Raw genomic sequence first — 23,864 nt, 5'->3', positions numbered from 1 at the left:
CGTTAAGAAAGCTTCCAGCACACCCCCCTGTAAGGCAATTAAGAAGTAACAGCATATCAATGATTGGCTACTTGCTGAGTGTAACCCGTAAACCCGATAATCACTTTGCGATATAAGCGGGAATTCATGTTGAGACTAAGCAGCATTTCCATATATTTAATATTGAAGGTCTCGTAGAAGAAGATAACCCAGAAAGGAGAAAGGAAGCTATTGTAGGTACTGTATGACTTCATTCTGGTTAACACTAATAATAGCAAAGAGGGCGCTTATAGAAAGAAGGAAAAAGAGGATGGTTAGCGGAAGATGATATGCATGATATATTATCAAGAAATACAATTGTCGTCACTGCGCTGCTGGAAATCCGATTTACGACCGCAATCTCGATTTCGCGATATCGCGTGGTACACACACCCCAGTCTGTGTAACTGTATTGCTATATAGCTTATAAATACAACCTCTGTTACAGTGCATTACTAATATGATAGGCTGAAAAAATCTCTCTTGTTTTTTTGGGGGAGAAGGGAAAAAAAAGAAGACACGGAAAGTCAAAGAGCGCGACACCACGAATATTCAGTTACCAGACTTGCCTTTTGTCTGTGTGTGAGTGTGTGAGTGCATGCGGACCTGCTTATATAATAGTTGGAAAGTGCACCAGATGTAAGAATGTTCTTTATCAACTGAAATCTTGCCATTCTCATACCATGTCGCATTTTTTTTCAACATCATCATCAGCATCGTCTATACGGAAAAGATAAGTATGCTTAACCACGCGTAAAGGTCTGAAGCTTAAAACAAATTTTTTTGTATAAAAGAAGCTTAAAACAAGAACAGCGTGTGACAGGAGAATGCACGGAGATCAAAAAGTCGCATTTCATCCGCGGACCCAAGGGTTGGTAAAAAGAATCGCCAACAACCCCCATGCTACTAAACCACCGAAAGAGATTCTTCCGGATGTGCCATACACTTAGGCCCGCTTTTTGCAACATTGCTTTTTATTATATCTCGAGCTATGCGACATATTCTCGAGCTTTAGGATGTTAATCTAGTGCTACATTGATCCTGCAGTCTGACTATATCTGTGGCAGCGGCTGAAGTGGAGGGCGTAACAGGAGGGATCGTAATTATAAGTTGTTGAGTGTGTATGTGCCACAAGTCTTTTATGATAAAGTTCCAATATCTTAATGCATGCACGGAAACAGCAATTTCTCTTTCTTAAATATCGTTTTCGATACACTGCAGTGTTAAACAGTCTATCGTACGATGATTACTAATAATATGTCAAAGGCGCAAAAGCTTCTAACCAAATGGCATGGACTCATTAGTAATACAAACAGGCGGGATTCAGGGAGCCATCATCGCGGTTGTTCTATTCTGTTAAAATCACATGTACATAGTTTATGAGAGCAACACGAATGATTATCATAGCTCCAATAGCATTAAGTTAACCAGTACAGAGACTTACAATTTCTCGCCGTGGATACGGTGATGTAAGACTTGGTTTGAGTTCCTTTAAAGGTATCAGCATTCATTGGGAAGAAGCGCAAGAAAGCTGAACTTACAGCAGCTCACTTACTTGGTCCGCAGCATCCGGGATACCAGATATTTTTGCACCTTTTATTGATCTTCAATCCCTCTTCTTATGTCACTTCCCTTATTATCTATTGACCTAGTAGTACTGGTGTTTTGAAAGCTCCACTTCGGCGTTTTTGTTTTCAATAAAGCAAAGCAAATAGACACGAAACAAGAAATTTATACATAACATTCATTGCCTTCCACGGAACTTTGTATTTCCAATGATTTAAAGAGCTATACTCTATCATCACCTGTCGAGATATACACTATAGCAGTATACCTCTTTTGAAATCATTGTCCCATACAGAAGATTGATAGAAGGGTCCACGACAAAAAATGGTAGTATTCAAGTGGCACATAACAATATGTACAGTATACAGTATTATTGATCCGTAATACGCGGATGTGTGACGAAGAGTTATCAAAGAGGCGAGGAGAGCATACGAGAGAAGAAAGCAGAATGGTATGAAAAGAGGGGTAATGCAAGCTGATCCGTCAGCATCGCTGTCAAATAGTTCTCTATCGTAACATTCGGCGTCTTAAACTTATAAGGAGACCGCGCGTGTACCGAATCGCTTTACAGCCCCATTCCCTTGGATTCAAAGCAGCAAAATAACGTATATAACATTATAATAAATGATCTTCGCAACATCCTTTACTATGACGATTGCGCCGCTGTCAGTCTTGTTCGACTCGACAACAAACGCGTATCAGCTGTTCTATCAATGACCCACTCTTTTCGAAAGGATCCTGCATCATAATATAGCCACACGTAACCACCAGGTTTGTTTATACACAATAGCATGGTCTGTACATTTAATTCTGAAACGGAGCCATGGTATACTTCTAGAGCTCACAGTGCATGCGCAAGCAAGCAAGATATTGCAAAGACCCAGGCACACAGCTTTTTTTCTATAATTATCTTTCTCTTATTATTTTTTGATTGAGGACAGAGGTACCAGGAAGGTACATGTCCAGTAACGGGAACAAAAGGCGGCTTGCAAAACAGACAATTTATGCGACAGTCACTGTCAAGCGTCAAGATTCCGTGTGTGGAAAGTCATGTGTTAGCCAACGCACCTGAACTTTCAAGCACGTAGGCTGGCAACCCGAAGGAAGTGAAATTAGCAGGAAGGGGGGCTCCTTTATATAGAAAATTTGTTTTGCGGAAAACCAATTATGTAATCACTTTTACGACTTTTCATAATTTCTGGCTGGCTCGTTTTAGTTTGTAAAGAGCGCCATTATATTGAACTTAGGCGTCTGAAGTGAAAAAAGCATGTGGTGACAATCGTCAAGAAGACGTATATGCAGTGATCAGCGTGTGTGTCACTATCACATTGAAAATGTTTCACTATTATATGCTGAGTGTATCCTCCGATACCGTCGCCGCTTGTTTTAAAAAAAGTGATCGTCCGTGCACACGTCAAAAAAACCAAGAAGTTTGAAAGCCAACACGTTCCAATGAGCACGTCAATTACAAGACGATTCCGAGATGATAAAAATTTACAGTCCAATGCGAATTAAGCACTCAGGAACGACGGAGGATAAAGGCAGGGCACTGCTCCTGGTGAGATCGATAAAATCGCTGCGTGTTTTGGGAAACGCTATAACGAACACAGGCACCAACAATAGGCTTTGTCTAGAGCATGATAACATTGAGAAAGAATAATACAGCGAATGGGTTGCCGAGGTTGCCTTGGCAGCATAAAATTTATAAGTAATGATTCCTGCTTGATCCAAAAAATACCCATCCATTTCATTTCATATTCCACAATCATAATAACTACCAACACGGTTATGATATATTACTTCACTTGTAACGTACTATACACTTGTCGCACTTTCCCCAGTGCCAGTATACATTTTCTTTCGCGTCGATCCTGCGTAATCCTTGCTCCTCCGGCGATTTTGTACTACATAGCCGCCCACTGTTCGAGCATTATAACATTGTATGGATTGCTGCGCCATTTGCGAAGGATCACATAGATTCAGAGCACTTTACAATAAGTCTATAACAACATTCAAACTGGGTCAAAGAATCTCTTAATTTTGGCCATCATACTATCAATTAAGAGTTCTGTAAAAGAGCTTGTGCGTTTCATATACACTTGTGTGTATGAGATCATTTCACATCCTTCGCGACAATATAACTTTGTAGGATTTCTGTAAAGCCACGTTGATATGTTAACAGCACGAGTCGACCAAATAAGCACTAAGCTGAACTGTTGTCGAATCTGGTGTGAAGGAACTACCTGAATGCATAGACATGGCCATTGGTGGTGCTGCTGCTGTTGTAAAGAGTCCGGCGACGTTAAGACTGGGCTGCACAAGCAGGATTGAGTGTAAATGCTGCTCTTTTTAGTACCCTTTTCTTGTCCATGGCCTTTACAACAGGTAAGAGAAGGGAAAAAAAGCAACATACAAGCTCGTAGGCAGGGTGTCTTAAAAAAATTCCGCCAGCATTTTGAAACGCTTGTGTAACAACACATCAGCCGATGCGTGCTTACAATTCCGGGGATCTTCGGCTTGAAAAGCCAGATGGAGAAAGGAACGCGGTTTGAGCTTTGAGGTTGTAACTGCCGTGTAGTCGGAGAAGGCCCTTTGTTTCAGCAACAAAACAGAAATAGAGAGAGAGGGAAGTGGAAGACCCGAGGAAAAGAGTACAAGTCCGGGCATCTTCGGCCATCACAACCATGAAGTTGGTTTGATCCCAGTAGTATTTGAGCATTGTATAGGCATATGATATGTCAGGTCGTACCATGGATTGTGAGGAATATATGAATGAGCATTTCACGTTATCAGATTAACTTTTTTCTTAGGTATTTGACGCCGAAAAGGTCGTTACATAGCATCATCTCCTGGCATGAATCAGGCGAGAGCTCACTGACGAGATCAAGGTATAGAAGACGATTTTCGTATGGTAACATGGGGTACGTTCCTATCGAAAGTGATGGCAACAGCACGTGTTTATAAGACTCTGTAGCCGGCGTGGTAGAACAGGCGAATGAGCCATCCAAGAATGGATTTGCCGGCTCTTGTGGACGGATTGTCTGTAAATCAAAAGTTCGGTATATAATGGAGGCCGCTTGAATTTACACACGCGGATTGTGCGCAACAGAGAACCGTTTCCTTTTTTTCTCCTTCTTTTTTTCTTTATCTAATTGTTATTGCTCCGGGTTGTCTTGTTACTCTCTCATACCAAGCAATAATCGGATGCCCGAAAAAACCAACCATCAACATGATACGGTCATCAATGAAAAGATTGAAGCACCAGATACAGCTGAAAAGAACAACAGTAATATAAAACTCATTGGCTCTAAAATGCAACAAGCCAAGAATCTGATGAATCAGGAAAACGAACCCAAAAACGACGCTTTCATCAAGGATGATGGTAGTCCTGGTGATGACAATTCCAAGCAGCAACAACAACACACACCGCAGGATGATTCAAAAAAGAAGAATGAAAAATCTTCGGTACCAATTTACAAGTTATTTCGATTTGCCAGCAAAACCGATTTTTTGATGATCGCCGTGGCCATGACTGGCTCTATCGGGATCGGTGTGATCCATCCGGTGAGGTAACTTTGGCCCATACAAACATCGACCAGTGGTGATGCTTTTTGCTAATGTATAACTGTAACTTAGCATTATCATTTTCGGTCAATTCCTCGAGAACCTCGCAGGCACGCTGTATACTTCGGATGAACTATTAGCAGCAACGCTAGATATGATCTTAATATTTGTTTATATGGGTGTCGCGGTTTTTGTTGCCGGCTATGTTGCTCACGCTTTTTGGGTTCTATCTGGCGAAAGCCAAGCAAGACGGATACGTCAATTCTATGTTCATTCCATCTTGGCACAAGATATGTCATGTAATGTCCTCTTTCAATGTTGTTCTTGCTTTTGTTCATCTTAAACAACTAGTAGCAGTAATATCTTAACAACTTTTTTTTGGCTGTTCTTAGGGTTCGACAAGTCAGAAGAAGGATCGCTGACCACAAGGCTCGCCACAGATACTCAGATGATCCAAGACGGTATTTCCGAGAAGCTTGGACTACTCGTTCAAATGGTAGCTGCGGTTATCACAGGTGTCGTAGTTGCATTTGTCAAAGGTTGGCAATTGGCAGTCGTTATGCTGGCACCAATCCCTCTTTTGGCCGGTGTCAGCACTGCCATGACTTATTTCTACTCAAAATACACCAAAAGTACCCAAGACATTTATGCCGATGCTGGCGCTATCGCCGAGCAAGTCTTTGCTGGTATTCGTACGGTTTATGCTTTCTCGCTCCAGCGCCGCTTTTCTGCACGATACGACAAGGAACTCGAAAAGGCCTGTGTAACAGGCAGCAAGCGTGGTGTGCTGCTGGGTTGTCAATTTGGTGTATTTTTATGCATCTTGTTTTGGAGCTATGGTCTGGCATTTTGGTATGGTTCCAAGTTAGCGGACGAAGAAAAACTATCTGGCCCGTTGGTCTTGATTGCCTTTTATGCCATGCTCATTGGTACAATGTCGCTCTTGTCATTGCCACTCAATTTGGCTGCCGTGTCGAGTGCATGCGGTGCTGCGTATCGTATTTTTGCTGTGATTGATCGCGTACCTGATATTGATCCCGACACGACCGATGGCATTGCCAATGTCAAACTTCAAGGCCATATTCAGTTCCGCGATATCGACTTTTCGTACCCGACACGGTCTGACATTCAGGTACTACAAAAGTTCAATGCTCAAGTCCATGCTGGCAAAACGATCGCGTTGGTTGGAGCAAGCGGTTCTGGCAAATCCACGGTTGTACAGATGCTGCAACGTTTCTACGATCCATTATCCGGCTCAATTCTGTTGGACGGGAAGGACATCAAGGAATACAATGTCAGTTGGCTACGTCGACAAATTGGCGTTGTATCGCAGGAGCCCGTATTGTTCAATATGACGATCCGACAAAACTTGTTGATGGGCACGACCCGCGATGATGTTACCGACGAAGATATAATCGAAGCATGTAAAAAGGCAAACTGTCACGGCTTTATCAAACAGTTACCCGAAGCGTATGATACTCCAGTGGGAGAACATGGTGGTATGCTCTCTGGTGGTCAAAAACAACGGATTGCAATCGCTCGTGCCATTATCAAGAATCCGACCATCTTGTTACTTGATGAGGTAATCTTATTTTAACTAGTATACTTTGTTCTTTAAGTGTATATTGGTCAAAAATTACCCATGTTAAAAAATCATCCAATTAGGCGACGTCTGCGCTGGATACACAGTCTGAACGACTAGTACAAAATGCTTTGGATGCGGCAGCAGAAAATCGTACAACAATCGTCATCGCCCATCGGTTATCAACCATCCGCAACGCCGACACAATTATTGTCCTTAAGCAAGGTGTTATGGTCGAGCAAGGCAATCATCAAGAGCTTATTGAGATGAATGGTGCATATGCAGACTTGGTACGGAAGCAAGAAATTGCAATGAAGGAAGAAGAAGAAAAGGAGGATCTACATCAACAAAAACTACACGACGACGAACCATTGGATATTTCGCAATCGACTGAAGCGCTAAATAATAACGCTGTCATTGCGAATAAACAAGACATATTGGATCTTAAACGAACAAATAGCACAGCATCATCCAAACACGAAGTCAAAATGGAAATTCAACGGGAGATACAAGAAAAAGAATGTGGCAAACCAAAGTTGCCATTTTTCAAAGTTTTGATGGAGATGCGACCCGAATGGCTGCTCATTATCACTGGCACGTTTGGCGCTATGATCTCAGGCGCCGTTTTTCCCGTGTGTTCTCTACTACTGGCGCGTGTTATTACCATTATCATTGACCCGCACATGGAGATTAACCCAGGACCGATGCAGGGTGCGAACCTGTACGCATTTCTCTTTTTAATCGTCGGACTTGCAGCTCTGCTAGGATTTGTTATTCAGATGGCTTCATTCGAAGTGGCAGGCGAACGATATACGAAACGGTTACGAAGCAGAATTTTCTGGGCCTACATGAAGCAAGAAGTTGCATTTTACGATGAGGAAAAGAACAATGTCGGGGCTCTAACATCGATGCTTGCGGTGGATGCAAAGCATGTAAACGAACTCATGTCCAAGATTTGCGGTGAAGTTGCCAGTCTCATGTTTACCGGCGTCACAGGTATGTATATTGGAGACATCTGCATATATATTATCTTGTATTTCATAATTTCAGTCTAACTAAGCTTTTTAAAAATAACCCTTTTCTTTCTTTGTTTCTGAAAAAAGGCTTTGTTATTGCCTTTGCACATAGTTGGGCATTGACATTGATTGTATTGGGATGTGTTCCGTTTATGGTCGCTGCTACCGCCTACGAATCCAAGGTTGAGATGGGCTATGCTAACGATGTGCAAAAAGCGAGTGCTCAAAGCGGCGAGGTTGCCGGTGAAGCCATCAAAGCCATTCGCACTGTCGCATCATTGACAAAGCAATATTATTTTGAAGCCAAGTATGAAGAAGCAATAGAACGACCTCACAAACTCGCACAACGGAAAGCCTACCTTGCATCGATTGGCTATGCATTGGGTCAAGCCATCAGCTTGTTCACTCACGCAGTTGCATTCTATGGAGGCGTACGCTTGATTGAAATTGAAATGATTACACTCCAAGATATGATGGTGGTGCTACTCGCTGTCATGATAACATCGCAAAATATCGGACGTGTCACTACTTACATGTCGGGTATTGCCAAGGCCAAGTATGCAGCATTGTCTGCTTATGAGATCATTGAGCGGCGGTCTAAAATCGATCCAGAGCTGGAAGGGGTGGAACCTGATACTGTGCGAGGCGATATCACATGTGACAAGGTGGGTTTCCAGTATCCTACCCGAAGTGTACCCATTTTCCGTGGTGAATTTGCTTTGCAAGGCATGGCAGGCAAGACGATTGCGTTGGTGGGCAGCTCAGGATGCGGAAAGTCAACTACTATAGGAATGCTCGAGCGTTGGTATGATCCTACAGCTGGCACGGTACGCCTGGACGAGCATAGCACACAATCCTTTTCGTTACATAATCTCAGAAGTCACATGGCTTTAGTTAGCCAAGAGCCAGTGTTGTTCGATTTGACTATTGGCGAAAACATTCGATTTGGTGCCTTGTCTGAAAAAGGTGTTTCTCAAGAACAAGTGGAACACGCATGTCGAGCCGCCAACATACATCATTTTATTACCAGTTTACCGAATGGTTATGAAACGCGTGTGGGCGACAAGGGCTCTCAGCTGTCTGGCGGTCAAAAGCAGCGCATTGCCATAGCGCGTGCATTGATCCGAAAGCCACGAGTATTGCTGCTAGACGAGGCTACTAGTGCGCTTGATTCCGAATCTGAAAAGCTTGTTCAAGATGCTATCGACAACGTTATTAGCGAAGGCGGTCGTACAACAATCACAATCGCTCATCGGTTATCAACAATACAAGTAAATTAATTCGATGTTTTTTAAGTCATCTAGTTGTTGCTATAGGTATACTAACTTCTCATATTATTTAGGGTGCTGATCAAATCTGCGTTATTGAGGGCGGAAGGATAGTGGAACAAGGAACTCACTGGGACTTGCTGAAGCTAAATGGAATATATACCGAGTTGGTTCAACAACAATCATTGAGCACCATTTAACGATTAGAAGCTCGCAATTAATTCATTGTCAATACTCCAAACTGTTTAATACACTGTAACCGTATTACAATGTAATATCATATCATTTAATATGAAAAATCCAAACTTTCTAAAAGATGATGTCGTTTTAATGCTGCTGATTCGCCCTCAGAAAAAGAAATTCGCTGATTACGACATCCAACGACCACAATAGTATGTAGCTACTATTAAAAAATCATTAACACGAATAGTAAGGTAAATTAATGTAGCAAACGGACTTTTGTGGTATAATGGATGGGCATAAGCATGTATATCCATAAAATCTTCTTAAACTTAAAGCCCTTCACACTAGCGTATTTTTATTAAACTAACGATATTGAAGTGTAATCCATACATCGGGTCAGCTTCGTTATTAAGAATATGATAAAACTGATATAAAGAAGCTATTACCATTAGTATGGTGTTAGATGCTCGGACTGTCGATACCCAAAAATCGGTTGGCGTATCATACATGCCTACATAAAATGCGCCATGTAACGTTGTTTTACTGCACATCATCAGCCATCCATCACTTGAGCTTTCTTTCATCCACGCTATAAGTACAGTGCGACATCACTGTTGCAGTTCAATCATTGTTTCAAAAGATATAAAGATAACTAAAATCTTATAGTCGCGATGAGCAAAATACCATAATCAAGCAAGGCGTGCATAGTACATTACTACTATTTAGAAGTCTACTCTTTTCGAGTAGCATAATGTTAGATGAAATATTCACTGGAATTTGAGCATCTCATTTGTAGAATACAACTTGTCTGTATGGCGCCTCTGCATTGATGGGAGCAAGCATTGGTACATTTTGTGTATCCATATACGGATCGTAGTATATTTTTAAGATTTTTCATCGTCGGTCTTTTTTAAGCACGCAGTCCTACAACCAACGGCCAACCACACGTGAAGATATCCCGAACCCCTCCCAAAACTTAAAAAATGTAAACACGGACAAAGATTTACTTTGTACAGTACATGAGAAAAAGTCTAATGACGTGTATTTATAACAATCGCATCTATAAGAGTGATTTTGGTCTATCCGGATGGTAGTAGTTTTATAGGTGTGTATAAAAGGAATTGTTGTTTTGGTTGTTGTTGTTGTTGCTGCTGTTGTTGTTGCTGTTGCTGTTGCTGTGGTTGTTGCTGTTGCTGTTGCTGTTGTTGATATGAGTGTGATACGCTTATTTGGCGATTTCGACACCGCCAGTGGCACCCAAGGCGCGCTTGATGTCACCGTAGATGGCGAACTGACCAGCAGTAAGGGTAGCAACCATGACAATACGGGGACCTAAAGGAATTGAAAATAGTTAGCATCTTTGTTTTTGATCATTTTATACTAGGAGTACTTACCCAAGCCAAGGAAGAGACCCTTAACACCAAGCTGACCAGCCATCTGGACAAGACGCGAGGCAACGGACTGACCCTCACCACCAGGAGCCTTGTTGATCTTGGACAACAAGGTATCGGCGGGCTGCGAGATGATGGCAGCAGCGGTACCAGCAATGATACCAGCACCAAGGTTGACAGTGGTGACGGTGCTAGGAGCCAATTGGTCCTTGGGGGTGGAGAGCGAAGCGTAGATCTTCTCAGCGGCGGTTTCGAAGACAACGAACTTGGCCATGGTGTAAGGGACCTGCTTGAACAAGATAGGACCGAAGCCAGAGTAGAAACCGCGAGCGACACCTAATAATCACCGATTAACGAATTGTTAGTCTTCTGTCTCACTGAGGGCCTTTTTTTCAATGGTAACCACGTTTTTCAACTATACACATTACCTTCTTCCTTCAAAATACGGGCGAAACCGCTGCCAAGACCAGAGGCAAAGCCAGGCTGCGAGACAAGACGGATACGGGTAGCCTCCAAGGGGCAGAGGGCAACGTCAGCGAAGAATTCGGCGATGGCGGACGAACCGAGGTAGATGGCAGTACGGTTCTCACGGGCCTTGTCGACACCGATGACATCGATGAAGGTCTTCTTCCAGAATTCGTAACCACCGAACTTGAAGGCACCCTGCAAGAAGTAACCAGCAGCAGTGGGGCCGAAACCAGTGAGAAGGGCACCAGCACCTTCGGCCTTGACGACCTGACGGAAACCAGCGATCATACCCTAAAATAATTCGGCAGGCAATAACGTCAATATCTTATTTCGCCTTAAAGTATCATCTTTTCAAAGGTGATGGAATGTTATATGGAAGGGGGGCTTTTACTTACACGGTTGTAGACCTCAGGCTCCAACTGGATTCTGGTCTTGACGACATCGACGGGGGTCATGGCACCGTGGGTGATAGCACAGCAGACAGCACCGGCGAAGGCGAAACGAGCGTACAAGTTAGCGCCAGTAGGGGCAGCGGCATCAGCACCGGCCGAGGGGACGAAAAAGTTCTTCTTCAAGGTCTGCTGGGAGGGGAACATGGCTTATATGAAGGGAAGATATGCGGAAAAGGAAGCAAGAATATACCGCCCGTTCTTGTTTTCTTTTTTCAATCTCGGCTCCCTGTCGATTGAGGGTCAGCGACTTTACTGGCGCAAAAAAAAAAAAGTTTTCGTCAGGGGGGAAAAGAGGTGCTCAGCCAATGAAAAGCATGCTTTGTTCGTCTCTTTGACAACCGGAGTTCAGCGGACCCTGGCAAAATAGTTCAACCCAGCCGCTAATCTTGCCTACGTAAACAAAACAACTTCAGCGCTGCCTGCCAGCTGTTTGGCTTGGTGGTACATAAAAACGCGCCGCGATAAGATGCTCCTTATTACTTTTATTTATATCGAAAGCTTCCTGTCGATCATTCGAGGCATGACGCATTTGTTTATTTGGTTGCCATAGTAATTCTCAATAATAGTTCCCATGGCCACAAACAAAGAAGGCACCATGCCAATGGTACCTGAAAAACTGAAAATCAATAAAAGCTGCAATAGTAAACCATGGCAACGCGGTTGCCCCGAGTAAGTCCTCGCAAACAATATGGGAAATTACGGGTGTCCCGGAATTTATTCGGATTAAGCGTCCCCCTCAATTTCTTTTTCTATTACAGCCGCTCTCTTTTGTCATTATTAGCCCCACACAACACCCAAGCGTAAGGTGCGTTTCCACGTCCCTGTGTGCGTGTGCGTATGTGTGCGTTGGCTTGCAACAAATGATCCTGAAACCGAGGATGATCATTCTACTGCTAGAAATTTCTTCCTCAGATACATAATAGCAGCAGTAAAGGACCCAATGTTAAAAAGATTTACCGGCATATCCACGCCCACATGCACCGTAACCCGAAAATTACCGCAGCCGGATAAACGTACGTCACTTAAAAAAGTGGGAAACAAAAAGAACTTGCCAAAACAACACACTTGAAGGGCCGCGTAAATAATAAAGGCACACCACCTCCTCCGCCTAAGAATCCCGGCGATCCCCACTTTCTTCTTCTTTTTTTCGATCTTTTTTTTTTGAACAATGTACAGATTGACGGCGCTCTCGCGTGCCGCTAGACCCCTCTCCTCGAGAATTGCTCAACAGGTACCCAAGCGCGCACCTGTTCTTGCCAGCTCTTCATTCCACACCAGCCAATCTCGCTTCGCCAAGACAGCTCCCGAGACGAACGATGCATTCCTTCAGGGCAATGCCGCAAACTACATTGAGGAAATGTACGAAGCTTGGTTGAAGGACCCTTCGTCTGTCCACTTGTCGTGGCAAGTGTACTTTAAAAACATGGCCAACGGTGTCTCACCCGGCCAGGCCTATGCACCTCCTCCTACTTTGGTGCCCTCGGGCAGCGCTCGCCTCCCTAGCTTGCCCGACGCAGTCATCCCTAACGCCATGAACGGTTCGTCGTCAGAAATCGTCGACCATATGAAGATCCAACTTCTCGTGAGAGCATATCAGGTGCGCGGTCACCATCTCGCCAACTTGGATCCCCTTGGAATCCAGCACGCCGATATCCTCAACTCCAGCCCACCTGAGCTGTCGCATTCGTACTATGGTTTCAGCGAAAAGGACCTCGACCGCACCTTCTCGCTCGGTCCCGGTATCCTGCCTGCCTTTATGGACAACGGCAAGTCCTTGACTCTCCGTGAAATTATCGACAACCTGAGCAAGACCTACTGTAAGCTTTCTTGTGTTATCTGTTGAGATTGGAGCCATTACAAATAGATTGAGTGATTGTCTGAGAGAAAACTAAATAAGGAAACTATATACAACGCTAGGCGGTTCGATCGGTATTGAATATATCCACATTCCTGACCGTGCTCAGTGCGACTGGATCCGTAGCCGTATCGAGACTCCTCAGCCGTTCAAATATAGCGTCGACGAGAAGCGTGTGATTTTTGACCGTTTAACTTGGTCTGACAGCTTTGAGCGCTTCGTCGCCTCCAAGTACCCCTCCGAAAAGCGTTTCGGTTTGGAAGGTGGTGAAACTCTTATTCCCGGTATGAAGGCCCTGGTAAGTAACAAAAACGGGCTGTAACGTCACGTTACACCGAAGCGGGGTTCTGTTGGTACTGGTAATATTCCTTGCTATCTATGATTAACACACATACTTGGATGTTTTAGATTGATCGCTCTGTCGATCTGGGTGTCGAGTCCATTGTCATTGGTATGCCCCATCGTGGTCGTCTGAACGTCCTCAGCAACGTCGTTCGCAAGCCCAACGAGTCCATCTTTTGCGAATTCAGCGGCTCTCTCGAGCCCTCTGAGGAAGGTAGCGGTGATGTCAAGTACCATTTGGGTATGAACTATGTCCGTCCTACTCCCTCGGGCAAGCGCGTCCATTTGTCGCTGGTTGCCAACCCCTCTCATTTGGAGGCTGTCAACCCCGTCGTTTTGGGTAAGACCCGCGCCCTTCAATACTACAGCAAGGACAGCCAGCACCAGCACTCGATGGCTATTTTGATGCACGGTGATGCTGCCTTTGCTGGTCAGGGTATCGTCTACGAAACCATGGGCTTCCACGACTTGCCCGCCTACAGCACCGGTGGTACCATCCACATTGTCGTCAACAACCAGATCGGTTTCACCACCGATCCCCGCTTCGGCCGCTCGACCTCGTACTGTACCGATATCGCCAAGGCCATCAACGCCCCTGTGTTCCACGTCAACGGTGACGATGCTGAGGCCGTGACCTATGTGATGCAGCTCGCAGCTGACTGGCGCCAGACCTTCCACAAGGACGTCGTTATTGATTTGGTCTGCTACCGTAAGCACGGTCACAACGAAACCGATCAGCCCAGCTTCACCCAGCCCATCATGTATCAGGCCATCAGCAAGCAGTCGCCTGTTGCCGAAATGTACGCTGGCCAGTTGGTCAAGGAAGGCAGCTTGACTGCCGATGAGATCGATACCAACAAGAAGCGTGTCTGGGGTATTTTGGAGGAGAGCTACTCGCGTAGCAAGGACTACAAGCCTACTTCGCGTGAATGGTTGTCCAGCTCGTGGCCAGGTAAATTAAGAGGAAGAATAGTTTCACAGTGAGTGTCGTAGTTGAAAAATTAGCGGGTAACCTGACCTCAAATTGGAATGGCCATTGGTTGTATAGGCTTCAAGTCGCCCAAGGAGTGCGCTGAAGAGATCTTGCCCCACAACCCTACTGGCGTCTCAATGGAAACCCTCCAGCAAGTTGGTGCCTCGTTGACCGCCTTGCCCCAGAACTTCAATGTCCACCGCAACTTGAACCGTATCCTCCAGAATCGCGGCAAGGCCATCAACGCCGGCAAGGACATCGACTGGTCTACCGCCGAAGCTTTGGCATGGGGTTCGCTTTTGTTGGAAGGCAAGCACGTCCGCTGCACTGGTCAGGATGTTGAGCGTGGTACCTTCTCGCAGCGTCACGCTGTGCTGCACGACCAAAAGACGGACGAACACTACACTTCGTTGAACCACATTTCGCCCGAGCAAGGCCAGCTGACCATCAGCAACTCGTCGCTGTCCGAATACGGTATCCTCGGTTTCGAGCTTGGCTACTCGCTTGTCGACCCCAATGCTTTGGTTGTTTGGGAAGGACAGTTTGGTGATTTTGCCAACACTGCCCAGTGTATCATTGATCAGTTCTTGGCTGCCGGTGAGCAAAAGTGGTTGCAGCGCACTGGCTTGGTCATGACCTTGCCCCACGGTTATGACGGTCAGGGCCCTGAGCACTCTTCTTCCAGAATCGAACGTTACTTGCAGCTGTGCGACGACAACCCATACGTCTTCCCTTCGCCCGAAAAACTGCAGCGCCAGCACCAGGACTGCAACATGCAGGTCGTTTACGCCTCGACGCCTGCCCAGTACTTCCACGTCCTCCGTCGTCAAATCAACCGTGAGTTCCGCAAGCCTTTGATCCTTCCTTTCTCCAAGGCTTTGCTCCGCCATCCTCTTGCTCGCTCTTCTTTGGAAGAAATGTCTGCTGGCACCAGCTTCCAGCTCTACCTCCCTGAACCTCATCCCGAGACCCTCGCTGAGCCCGAACAGATCACCAAGCACATTCTCTGCAGCGGTCAGGTCTACTACAACTTGCTTAAGGCCCGTGAGCAGCACGGTCTCCAGAACGTCGCCATCTCGCGTGTTGAGCAACTCAACCCCTTCCCTTACCAGCAGGTCAAGGAACACGCTGACAAGTACCCCAACGCCGAGATCGTCTGGTGCCAAGAGGAACCCTTGAACATGGGTGCTTGGGCTCACGTCCAGCCTAGAATCACCACCGCTCTTTCCGAAACCACCCACCATGCCGGCAAGTCGCCCAAGTATGCTGGCCGTGAGCCTTCCGCTTCCGTCGCTACTGGTAACAAGAAGAAGCATTACCAGGAAGAGCAGAATCTGCTCAACCAAGCCCTTTTGACTGAAGCCTAAAAAAACAACCCGTATATTCTCTTTCACATCTATTTTTTCTTGCACCTACTGTTTTTTTTATTTTAATTGTACATCATTTTTTTTCACCAATCAAGCAATGGTCTTCTTCCCTTCACCTCCTCCATAAAAGATTTTCCTCCTCTCAATCCTATGTGCATATCTTGCTCATAAGATAATATGCGAAACAACAAAAAAACAGCAGATAAAAAGAATAAAATTTATCCACACAATCCTCTTTTGCATCGTGAAGAACATCCATTCCTCATATATTGTGCACCAGCTTCCTTTCTTTTATAAACATGCTTACTGTTATTTACATTGCGAATCATCACGACCAAGTAGTACCTTGGTTCTTATTGATTCGCCATTGCTGCTATCGCTACTGCTTGTCGTTGTAGGGCTGGGTGTGCATTCAGCAACGCCTAGTTGTGCACTGAGCTGGCGTTCTAACTCGTCGACTCTTCGCTGCATTGCATCCATATCCCGCTTATTTTGCTGCTCAATCTGCTCCAGCCTTTTACGCAGTGCTGCCATTTCTTGGTCCTTTGTATCTAGCGCCACCGACTTTGCTTGGAGTTGTGCTTGTATGGTGCTGTACATGTTCTCTTCCTATGCAGTTAAATATTGGTCATCAGTAGTTATATATTTTATCCGAGTTGAGGTCTAGATTCAAATAGCAAACACACGTACAACAACTGCCAGTTGGGGTACAAATAGCTCAAACTCCAACAGCTGCTCAGCACTCGGTCGATGAGCTGGCTCTTCATCCATCATCCACAAGATAAGTGCAGACTTGGGATAAAGAAAAAATTGGGTGAATACTTCGAACGTTGAACGAATAGATGAGCAAAATGATATTAAGAGGGCTTACCTCTTTTGGATACTTTTCTACAAATCCGTCTGGAAAAACACCCTTTTTAAGCCGTTGGATTGCGCATGCTCTTTCCATGACTGTTGTAAAAGGCTGGAATAGCTCGAAAAATATAATTCCAAGCGAGTAAATATCAGCCTTATCATCGTATGGTCGTGGCGGGTCAGCCAATTGTTCCGGTGCTGCATACTAAGGAAGCAAAGTCTCAATAAGTATATTGCCATCCAGAGGGAGGCCAACCAACATTATACAAGTCGACTTACAGTTCGCGTGCCAACAGCACTCGTCAGTTTTTGCATTACAAACCGGCTATCCTCCTCCTCCTCGCTGCTACTACTATTGCTTCCACGGCGACAGTAGGATGAAGACAAGGTCATCAAGCTATGCTGTGATCCAGTATGACAATCCATAAACGACAGATGATCCGTGATAGTAGTAGGCGATGACGCCGACAGCAACGAAGGTGGAGCCTGCTTACAATGCGTTGTCATGACAGCAGCAGCCAAACCGAAATCACCTAGCTTTGGTATCCATACTTCATTCCACATACAGTCGCGCAGCGTACCGTCTTCGCCGCGGACTGAATCGTACGAGAAGCTATGTTGATGGTGCATTCTTGTGTTGTTGAGTGATGATGATGACGACCGCCAGTGTCGTCTGCCATTGCTGTTGTGATATTCATTGGTCGTCGTCATGGTCAAAAAGATGTTGCTTGGTTTCAAATCTCGGTGGATCAATCCGCTTGCGTGAATGTACGCTGCACCTTCGAGTATCTGCGTGAAAAGCTCAATATTGCGTTCCTTGTCAACAGACGTGCCCGTGTCGTTTCGATGCTTGATATAATCATAGAGTGTTGCTATTATGGCAAGAGATTATGTCAAAAAAAAGGGAGGAAATGAAACATTGACAGCAAAAGCGACAAGACCGGAGGAGGAAAAAATGGTTTGCAATAGTATACCAGGGCATAGATACATTTGGATATACAATGTCCATCCGCAACGAGAGCCGCTCCTTGTTCTTGCTCGTTTTCGGACGCGTCGTTCGTATTCCTTGCGTGTGGATCGTTTCGCTTCAAAATTCGGAATGCAGACAGCTGCGTCTTTTTTGCTGCTGCTGTTTATTTCGCTCGTTACATAGTCTGTTGCTGCGTTGATGGACTCTCCAGCAACGACATCTTTGCTTGCTCCATCATCCACAAAGTCGATGCGACTCATGTCTTCTTCTGATAGCTTGACGGGAGAGAAGGATGGTTCACCACTGTTGTCGTCATCATCAAAGGTTGGATCTCGTCCACCAAATACGCTGTCCATATCGCTGCTATTGCCGTCGTTGTAAACTTCACCTTGAGTCGATGATTTGCCGCCATTCTCGGGAATATGGTTTGTATACTCCAACCACGACGAGTAGTACCGCACAACATTTTTGTGCTCTAAACGTGCTAAATGTTTGATTTCCCGGAATATCTTGTCATATGGACCTTGTCCATCATCACAGCGAGCATCATCCGACAGGTCAGGACCCAAATGAATCTGCTTGACTGCATAGTCAATATTGTCCAGTTTGTTGTGTGCACGCCATACACTTGCGAACCCACCACGACCCAACAAGCTGACTTGAACAAAATCATTGCGATAACGCGAGTTTTGTATATTCAGATCAAATATCGGTGGTTGTTCTGGCTGAGGCGTCGATGACGATGAGGGTGGTTGCTGGTTTTGGACGCGCTGTTGTTGTTGCTGTTGCTGCTGTTGCTGATGAAATTCGGTCGAAGCAATCATCATGGGCTTGCGAAAACCCGGGTCGTTTACAGTTTCTACAGCAGTGTAAAATAATGTCTGGAAAGCAGATTGGAAGGTCGACCGCACGCTCGCCATTTCATCGACAAACTCAGAATCAATAAAGCCAAGTGAACTGAGCGTTTGACAGATAAGGAAAAAGACACGTCGATTGGCCTCGGGCGTGTCGCCATGAACACGACAAAAAGATTCAATCAGTGATACTAAGAGCATTTTTGTCTGGCGACGTTTTGAAATGCCCCGATCGTCGTCCATGCCATTCTTGGCTTTCCCCGTTAAAACACCACCAAATGCCTTGGTTCCTAACAGCATTAATGGTACGTGGCGTGTCAAAATTAGGGGCATGATCGGAAGAAAGATTTAGGCGAAAGTACGATGATAACAAAAAAGAAAAAGATAAAGTATGGTATATATGTACCCAGCGATTCTGAGGAATCGTTGTTCACGGTGGCTTCTGGGCTTTGTTCAGGAGGACGATGCCAAAACTTGTTTGAACAGTCGGACGAGTCATCGGCACAATCAGAATCTGACTTGTCGGCCGACATTGTGGTATGGGCAAGAAAGAGTATATTGAGAACAGTTTAAGTTTAAGAAGAAGGAAAGGAGCCGAGAATACTAAAAAATGACAAGGGAAAAGACAAAGAGTATAAAGGACGGCTTAAATGTAGCTCATGGCACAAGTCTTTCTTGGTATTTTTGCTGCTGTGTGAATAAAAGGAGGAGAAAGGGCGAGCGACGAAGGGCAAGACGTTAAAGCAAAATGCAGGCAGATGACATTTGGTGTAGTACGAGCGCCATTTCAAAAGCAGGATTCTGGCATTTTCTAGGATGATCGTCTTTTCTTAGCTTTGTTTGTCCGTGGCCTTTTTTGATGGCAACAGAATTTATTCCAGTCGTTGTCATGACAGAACCCAGGAGAGAAGCTGATGCTTCCTTGTGACGACCACTGTCATGTGTGCAGTAACTAGGAAGAATGGAAACGGAAAAGTTGTACGTTAGGTCCAACGGCACGCTGCTTGACACTTGATTGGAAGTATTCGGTATAATAGACACACATCGAGGCAAAAGGAAGCCTTCCTGTCCAGAAGATGTTATCCGTGGATTACCTGTCTTACCGTTCAATGACTAGGCCATACATATCAGCATGTTGGTCTGTGCATCGTCCCAATAATGACGTTCGCAGATCATTATTAAGATACCCTTAACTCGTACTTGGCCGCCAACACCTTGCCTTGTTTTATCTTCTACATCCTGGAAAACAGCTAGTTAAGTTTGATATTTCGTGCCGTGTTTTGGCCTCCTCTTTGTGTTAGTTTCATTAATTAAGCAAGTTATATGCATCATCGTTACCCCTTAAAGCTACAAGGACGCTATTAAAGTCGCCCCAGCAGATGTTCTTAGATACCATAGTGCTGACATTTCATAAAGACAAAGAAACCACTAGTAGATTCGTATATTTCATTTTTCTGCGAGCTCCTTTGGATATGCTTAGACTTTAAGCGTGTTGCTTTATAAGATATAAATGGCTTTTTGAAACAATACCAGCAACAAACAGAAATCTGTGTAACACCAGACTAGCAAAAAGCCTGTGGAAACCCGCACCCCTTCAAAGCTTCTTTTTTTTTCCCACTAAGCATACAAACACGAAACACGCGAGAATGACTAAAGAGCTTGTAACTGCTGAAGAGCGCAAAACCTTTGTCGACAAGTTTGACAATTTTCTGTTCGATTGTGATGGCAAGTTGGTCTAATCCCTTTTTGTTTTGCTCCTGGTCAATTTCGCCGATATGGATACAGTTGGCTTATCAGTATACTACAACCCTATTTAGGTGTATTATGGGAGGGCACAAAACTCATTCCCGGTGTTGAAAAAGCCATGGAAGAGCTGCGTAGCAAAGGTACATAATTTGAAAGAGCATTTGTTAAAGCATCGATCAGCATCCTCCGTGTCAATGCTAATGACGCAAGCTTGAATATAGGCAAAAATATTTATTTTGTCACAAACAACAGCACCAAGTCGCGTAGCTCGTTTTTGAAGAAACTACAGGGATTTGGGATCAAAGCTTCTTTGGTATGTAAGACTTTGAGAAAGTGTGCTGACTGGTGGGACGAGTATATATAAAGTGTTCGCTGTTCAGGTCTGGATATTAAGTCTCATGCATCTTTTTTTTTGTATGGACGCGTGGGTAGACTGAGATTTTCAGCTCTGCCTTTGCCACTGCGGCTTATTTGAAGCAGGTGCTTCACTTCCCGGCTGATAAGAAGGTCTACATCATTGGTATGGAGGGTATTCGAGATGAACTTAATTCAGAGGGCATCCGCACATGTGGAGGAGAAGTAAGTTGCTGGTTATATGTGAGACGGGTTTTCTTGCTTCGATAAAACTAATGGGCCGAAACATTTGTAGGAGGATGCTAGTGCAGTGTATGACGACAAGCCTATTCCTGATGATCCAGAGGCAAGTAATTTGATCATCTCATTCCTACAGATATGACTCAACAATTAACGGAGGATCTGTATCTCCATTTCAAATAGGTTGGCGCTGTGGTGATTGGTTTGGATCTCCACGTTAATTACACAAAATATGCAAAAGCATTCACGTACCTTAAGCGTAACCCTGGATGTCATTTTATCTTGACCAACGGCGACACCACGTTCCCCACACATGGCAGCATTGTTCCTGGTAAGTACATAACATATACAGTGCGGTATAATCGGTTCGAAAGAGTCAGGATCACTGAATTGTTTCACATGTTAGGCGCCGGTTCGATTGCTGCTCCCATCACGAAGGCATTGAATAGAGGACCAGATGCTGTTCTTGGAAAGCCAGCACAGAACATGATGGAAGCTATTTTTGCCGAGTAAGGATGGCGGGTTGTTTTTTTCGTGTATTTGAATAGGAATAGGTAGCAAACGGAATACTGATTCGCGAAATTATGCATATAGGTATGATCTCAAGCCCTGCAAGACCGTGATGATCGGTGATCGTTTGGACACCGATATTGACTTTGGAAACCAAGGTGGAATCGAGACACTCTGTGTGCTGACAGGTAACGTTAGGCATGGTAGCCATGTACACCTTGGCTTTGCTAACCACTTGTTGTTTACAGGTATCACGAGCAAGGAAGAAATGCTGTCACCCAGCAACAAGATCAAACCTACCTACTACATTCCCAGCTTTGCCGATCTTGCTAGCCAGTGAAAGAAGAGGCAGTAGACCGTGTAACACCAGAGCGATAAACAAGCGTAGGAAAGTCGTTTATTATAGCAAACTAGACCAAAAGAGTCATTATAGAAATAATAGATTGCTGTTGTCGATTATTACATGTTATCTGATTTTAGGTACGTTATGTTGGTACATAAATATTTGTCTATACACAATATGCAGTATCAAGTCGTCTATTGTGCGCGCTAGCGCATTTTTTTCTAGCATCGCTCGGGAATCGTCATCATCATCTTTTTTTTGTACTTTGTTTGATAAAGAGCGAAATGAGATTGAGTCAGTAAAGCCGCACAGTGAAAAACAATTTGCGCAGTATCCACAGCTCCACTTCTAGGAACTTTTCCTTTGAGTGTAACAGTGTCACTATTATTTGCAAACGATACATGTATGATAGGGGGCTAGCTGACGTCTATGTAAAGTATTGATCTACATCATACTTCTATCTAGTAGAGTATCGGGGCCCTGGGTGTGCGTTTGGGTTGCTGATGCACGTCATGCCCATCTTGTATTTTTTTTTTGGAACTTTGAGCTTGAGCTTGGTGAGGCCAATTGCGCGCGCGACTGTCTTTGGCTCCTCCTTTAGTTCAAAATCTCCAGTTGATCCAAGTGGATATTCGTCAACTTTGTGCCACCTGTCAAGTCCGGTAAGTGTTTTCCTGCGCAAGTAGTCGAGTCCTGGTTCATTGGCATCGTTTTCGAAAAGTATGTCGTGGAAAAAGCATGTCTGTGGCCCATAACCATGGTATTCGACCCATGTTCCGTCAAATTTAATGGGAGGTCGGAGAGGGACGGTTCCAATTTTCCGGCCAGGGAAAAATTTGTCATTTTCTTTCGGCACACGGCGTGTCGTTCTTGCACGAGTGCCGCACAAACCTCCCAAGCTACCTTTCTTTTATTGTGGCACTCCTCCTGCCCGAGGTTGCTCTGAAGAGCTTGGCTGACTGGGTCCTTCGTTGCGAAAGTCCATGAATTCGTCGTACATAGTTGGCAGCTTGGCAAGCGCTCTTGATTCCCTAATCTGAAGTCAGTTCTTGTGCAGCTTCTCAGTTTCCTCGTCATCCATACCGTCGATCACAGCTTAATTTGTTCCTGCCTTCTTCGTCAGGAACTTGGATACTCTTGCGCGCAGCCCTCCTGGCAACCTCAAATTCGTACAAAGGTCCAAACTGCTCGACGCTTGGCTCGATTGCCTTGTTCAATTCGTTGATGGCAGCTCTGTAGATTTCTCTAGCTTTATCAACTTCTTTTTGGGATACAGCAATTCTTTGTTTTCTCTTTTGCCTGGCTTGTATCCACGCTTCGTACATAGTCTTGTTCATATTGAACTCCTTGAGTATATTGTCTTCATGCTTCTTGGCAGTAGCTTGGCGGGCAAAATTGTCATGGGCGGCTTTCCATATATGTTCCGTTCTGACCAGTTGCTCAAAGTTGGCCTTGCGCTTGATTTGCCTTTTTTGCAGTATTGACACTGCAAGCCACAATGGTAGACACTCGTCATTGACCAAGTCGATCAGTTCAACCTCGCTTCTGTCGTTGTACTTTCTCCAGAGTTCATCGTTCATCTTTACTTTCGCTACCAGATGCAAAAATGTCGACCCAGGAGATAATTACAATCGGAAACGTAAAGGAGTAGACAATGTGAATCACAAACAAAACAGCGTGAGACTCGAATGTATTAAAGGATAAAACGATGGGTATCCATATAGCTCAGGATCCCGTCATTATATATACGCTGAGTAATAGAGGGCTAGCTAACGTCTATGTATTGATCAACATCATACATTCTATCTAGAGTATCCACCCCTACTGCTCCTTATTCAACCATGCGTTGTCGATCGTCAACCATGCAGGTTGGATACTTACCATCGTAACGGTATACACCGTTACAGTACGTATACCGGTTAAGTCCTATTAACTACAAAATATATA

At 44.7% G+C, this 23,864-nt stretch overlaps 6 protein-coding genes across 6 annotated transcripts; 3 read left to right on the top strand and 3 right to left on the bottom strand.

Annotated features, from left to right (window-relative positions):
* Positions 1-4,896: 4,896 nt before the first annotated feature.
* BDB00DRAFT_885173 (P-loop containing nucleoside triphosphate hydrolase protein) lies at positions 4,897-9,214 on the top strand (the record flags this gene model as incomplete). The annotated part of the gene is made up of 6 exons (XM_053128392.1): positions 4,897-5,153; positions 5,221-5,447; positions 5,541-6,730; positions 6,814-7,726; positions 7,834-9,017; positions 9,089-9,214. 6 exons carry the CDS (start codon positions 4,897-4,899, stop codon positions 9,212-9,214), a joined length of 3,897 nt encoding a protein of 1,298 aa, XP_052973733.1.
* Positions 9,215-10,422: 1,208 nt separating this feature from the next.
* On the bottom strand, positions 10,423-11,652 carry BDB00DRAFT_774341 (mitochondrial carrier domain-containing protein; the record flags this gene model as incomplete). The annotated part of the gene is made up of 4 exons (XM_053120150.1): positions 10,423-10,529; positions 10,592-10,924; positions 11,017-11,347; positions 11,452-11,652. 4 exons carry the CDS (start codon positions 11,650-11,652, stop codon positions 10,423-10,425), a joined length of 972 nt encoding a protein of 323 aa, XP_052973732.1.
* Positions 11,653-12,676: 1,024 nt separating this feature from the next.
* BDB00DRAFT_878495 (oxoglutarate dehydrogenase, E1 component) lies at positions 12,677-16,045 on the top strand (the record flags this gene model as incomplete). Its single annotated transcript, XM_053127734.1, has 4 exons — positions 12,677-13,325; positions 13,426-13,661; positions 13,772-14,657; positions 14,754-16,045. The coding sequence occupies 4 exons, from the start codon at positions 12,677-12,679 to the stop codon at positions 16,043-16,045; spliced, it is 3,063 nt and encodes a 1,020-aa protein (XP_052973731.1).
* A 309-nt stretch (positions 16,046-16,354) lies between these two features.
* On the bottom strand, positions 16,355-19,257 carry BDB00DRAFT_878494 (kinase-like domain-containing protein; the record flags this gene model as incomplete). Its single annotated transcript, XM_053127733.1, has 6 exons — positions 16,355-16,654; positions 16,736-16,837; positions 16,917-17,105; positions 17,180-17,772; positions 17,875-19,014; positions 19,131-19,257. The coding sequence occupies 6 exons, from the start codon at positions 19,255-19,257 to the stop codon at positions 16,355-16,357; spliced, it is 2,451 nt and encodes an 816-aa protein (XP_052973730.1).
* Positions 19,258-20,370: 1,113 nt separating this feature from the next.
* BDB00DRAFT_885170 (HAD-like domain-containing protein) lies at positions 20,371-21,914 on the top strand (the record flags this gene model as incomplete). The annotated part of the gene is made up of 8 exons (XM_053128391.1): positions 20,371-20,449; positions 20,542-20,610; positions 20,692-20,783; positions 20,903-21,049; positions 21,248-21,395; positions 21,471-21,573; positions 21,659-21,762; positions 21,823-21,914. 8 exons carry the CDS (start codon positions 20,371-20,373, stop codon positions 21,912-21,914), a joined length of 834 nt encoding a protein of 277 aa, XP_052973729.1.
* Positions 21,915-22,391: 477 nt separating this feature from the next.
* BDB00DRAFT_114796 (uncharacterized protein) lies at positions 22,392-23,864 on the bottom strand. The gene is made up of 2 exons (XM_053116108.1): positions 23,029-23,864; positions 22,392-22,948 (listed from the first exon to the last, which is right to left on the bottom strand). The coding sequence occupies exons 1-2, from the start codon at positions 23,495-23,497 to the stop codon at positions 22,515-22,517; spliced, it is 903 nt and encodes a 300-aa protein (XP_052973728.1). The 5' UTR covers positions 23,498-23,864; the 3' UTR covers positions 22,392-22,514.

Source organism: Zychaea mexicana, assembly GCF_025766255.1.
Source record: "Zychaea mexicana strain RSA 1403 chromosome Unknown BDB00scaffold_138, whole genome shotgun sequence".
NCBI classification, from domain to species: domain Eukaryota; kingdom Fungi; phylum Mucoromycota; class Mucoromycetes; order Mucorales; family Lichtheimiaceae; genus Zychaea; species Zychaea mexicana.
This window is presented reverse-complemented; position numbering and strand designations above follow the sequence as displayed.

Excerpts from the sequence above, each read along its gene's own strand:
- BDB00DRAFT_114796 (XM_053116108.1), bottom strand. The coding sequence starts at position 23,497 with ATGAACGATGAACTCTGGAGAAAGTACAACGACAGAAGCGAGGTTGAA. Across the intron at positions 22,949-23,028 it reads CCAAGTTCCTGACGAAGAAG|GGAATCAAGAGCGCTTGCCA; the intron begins GCAGGAACAAAT and ends ACTTCAGATTAG.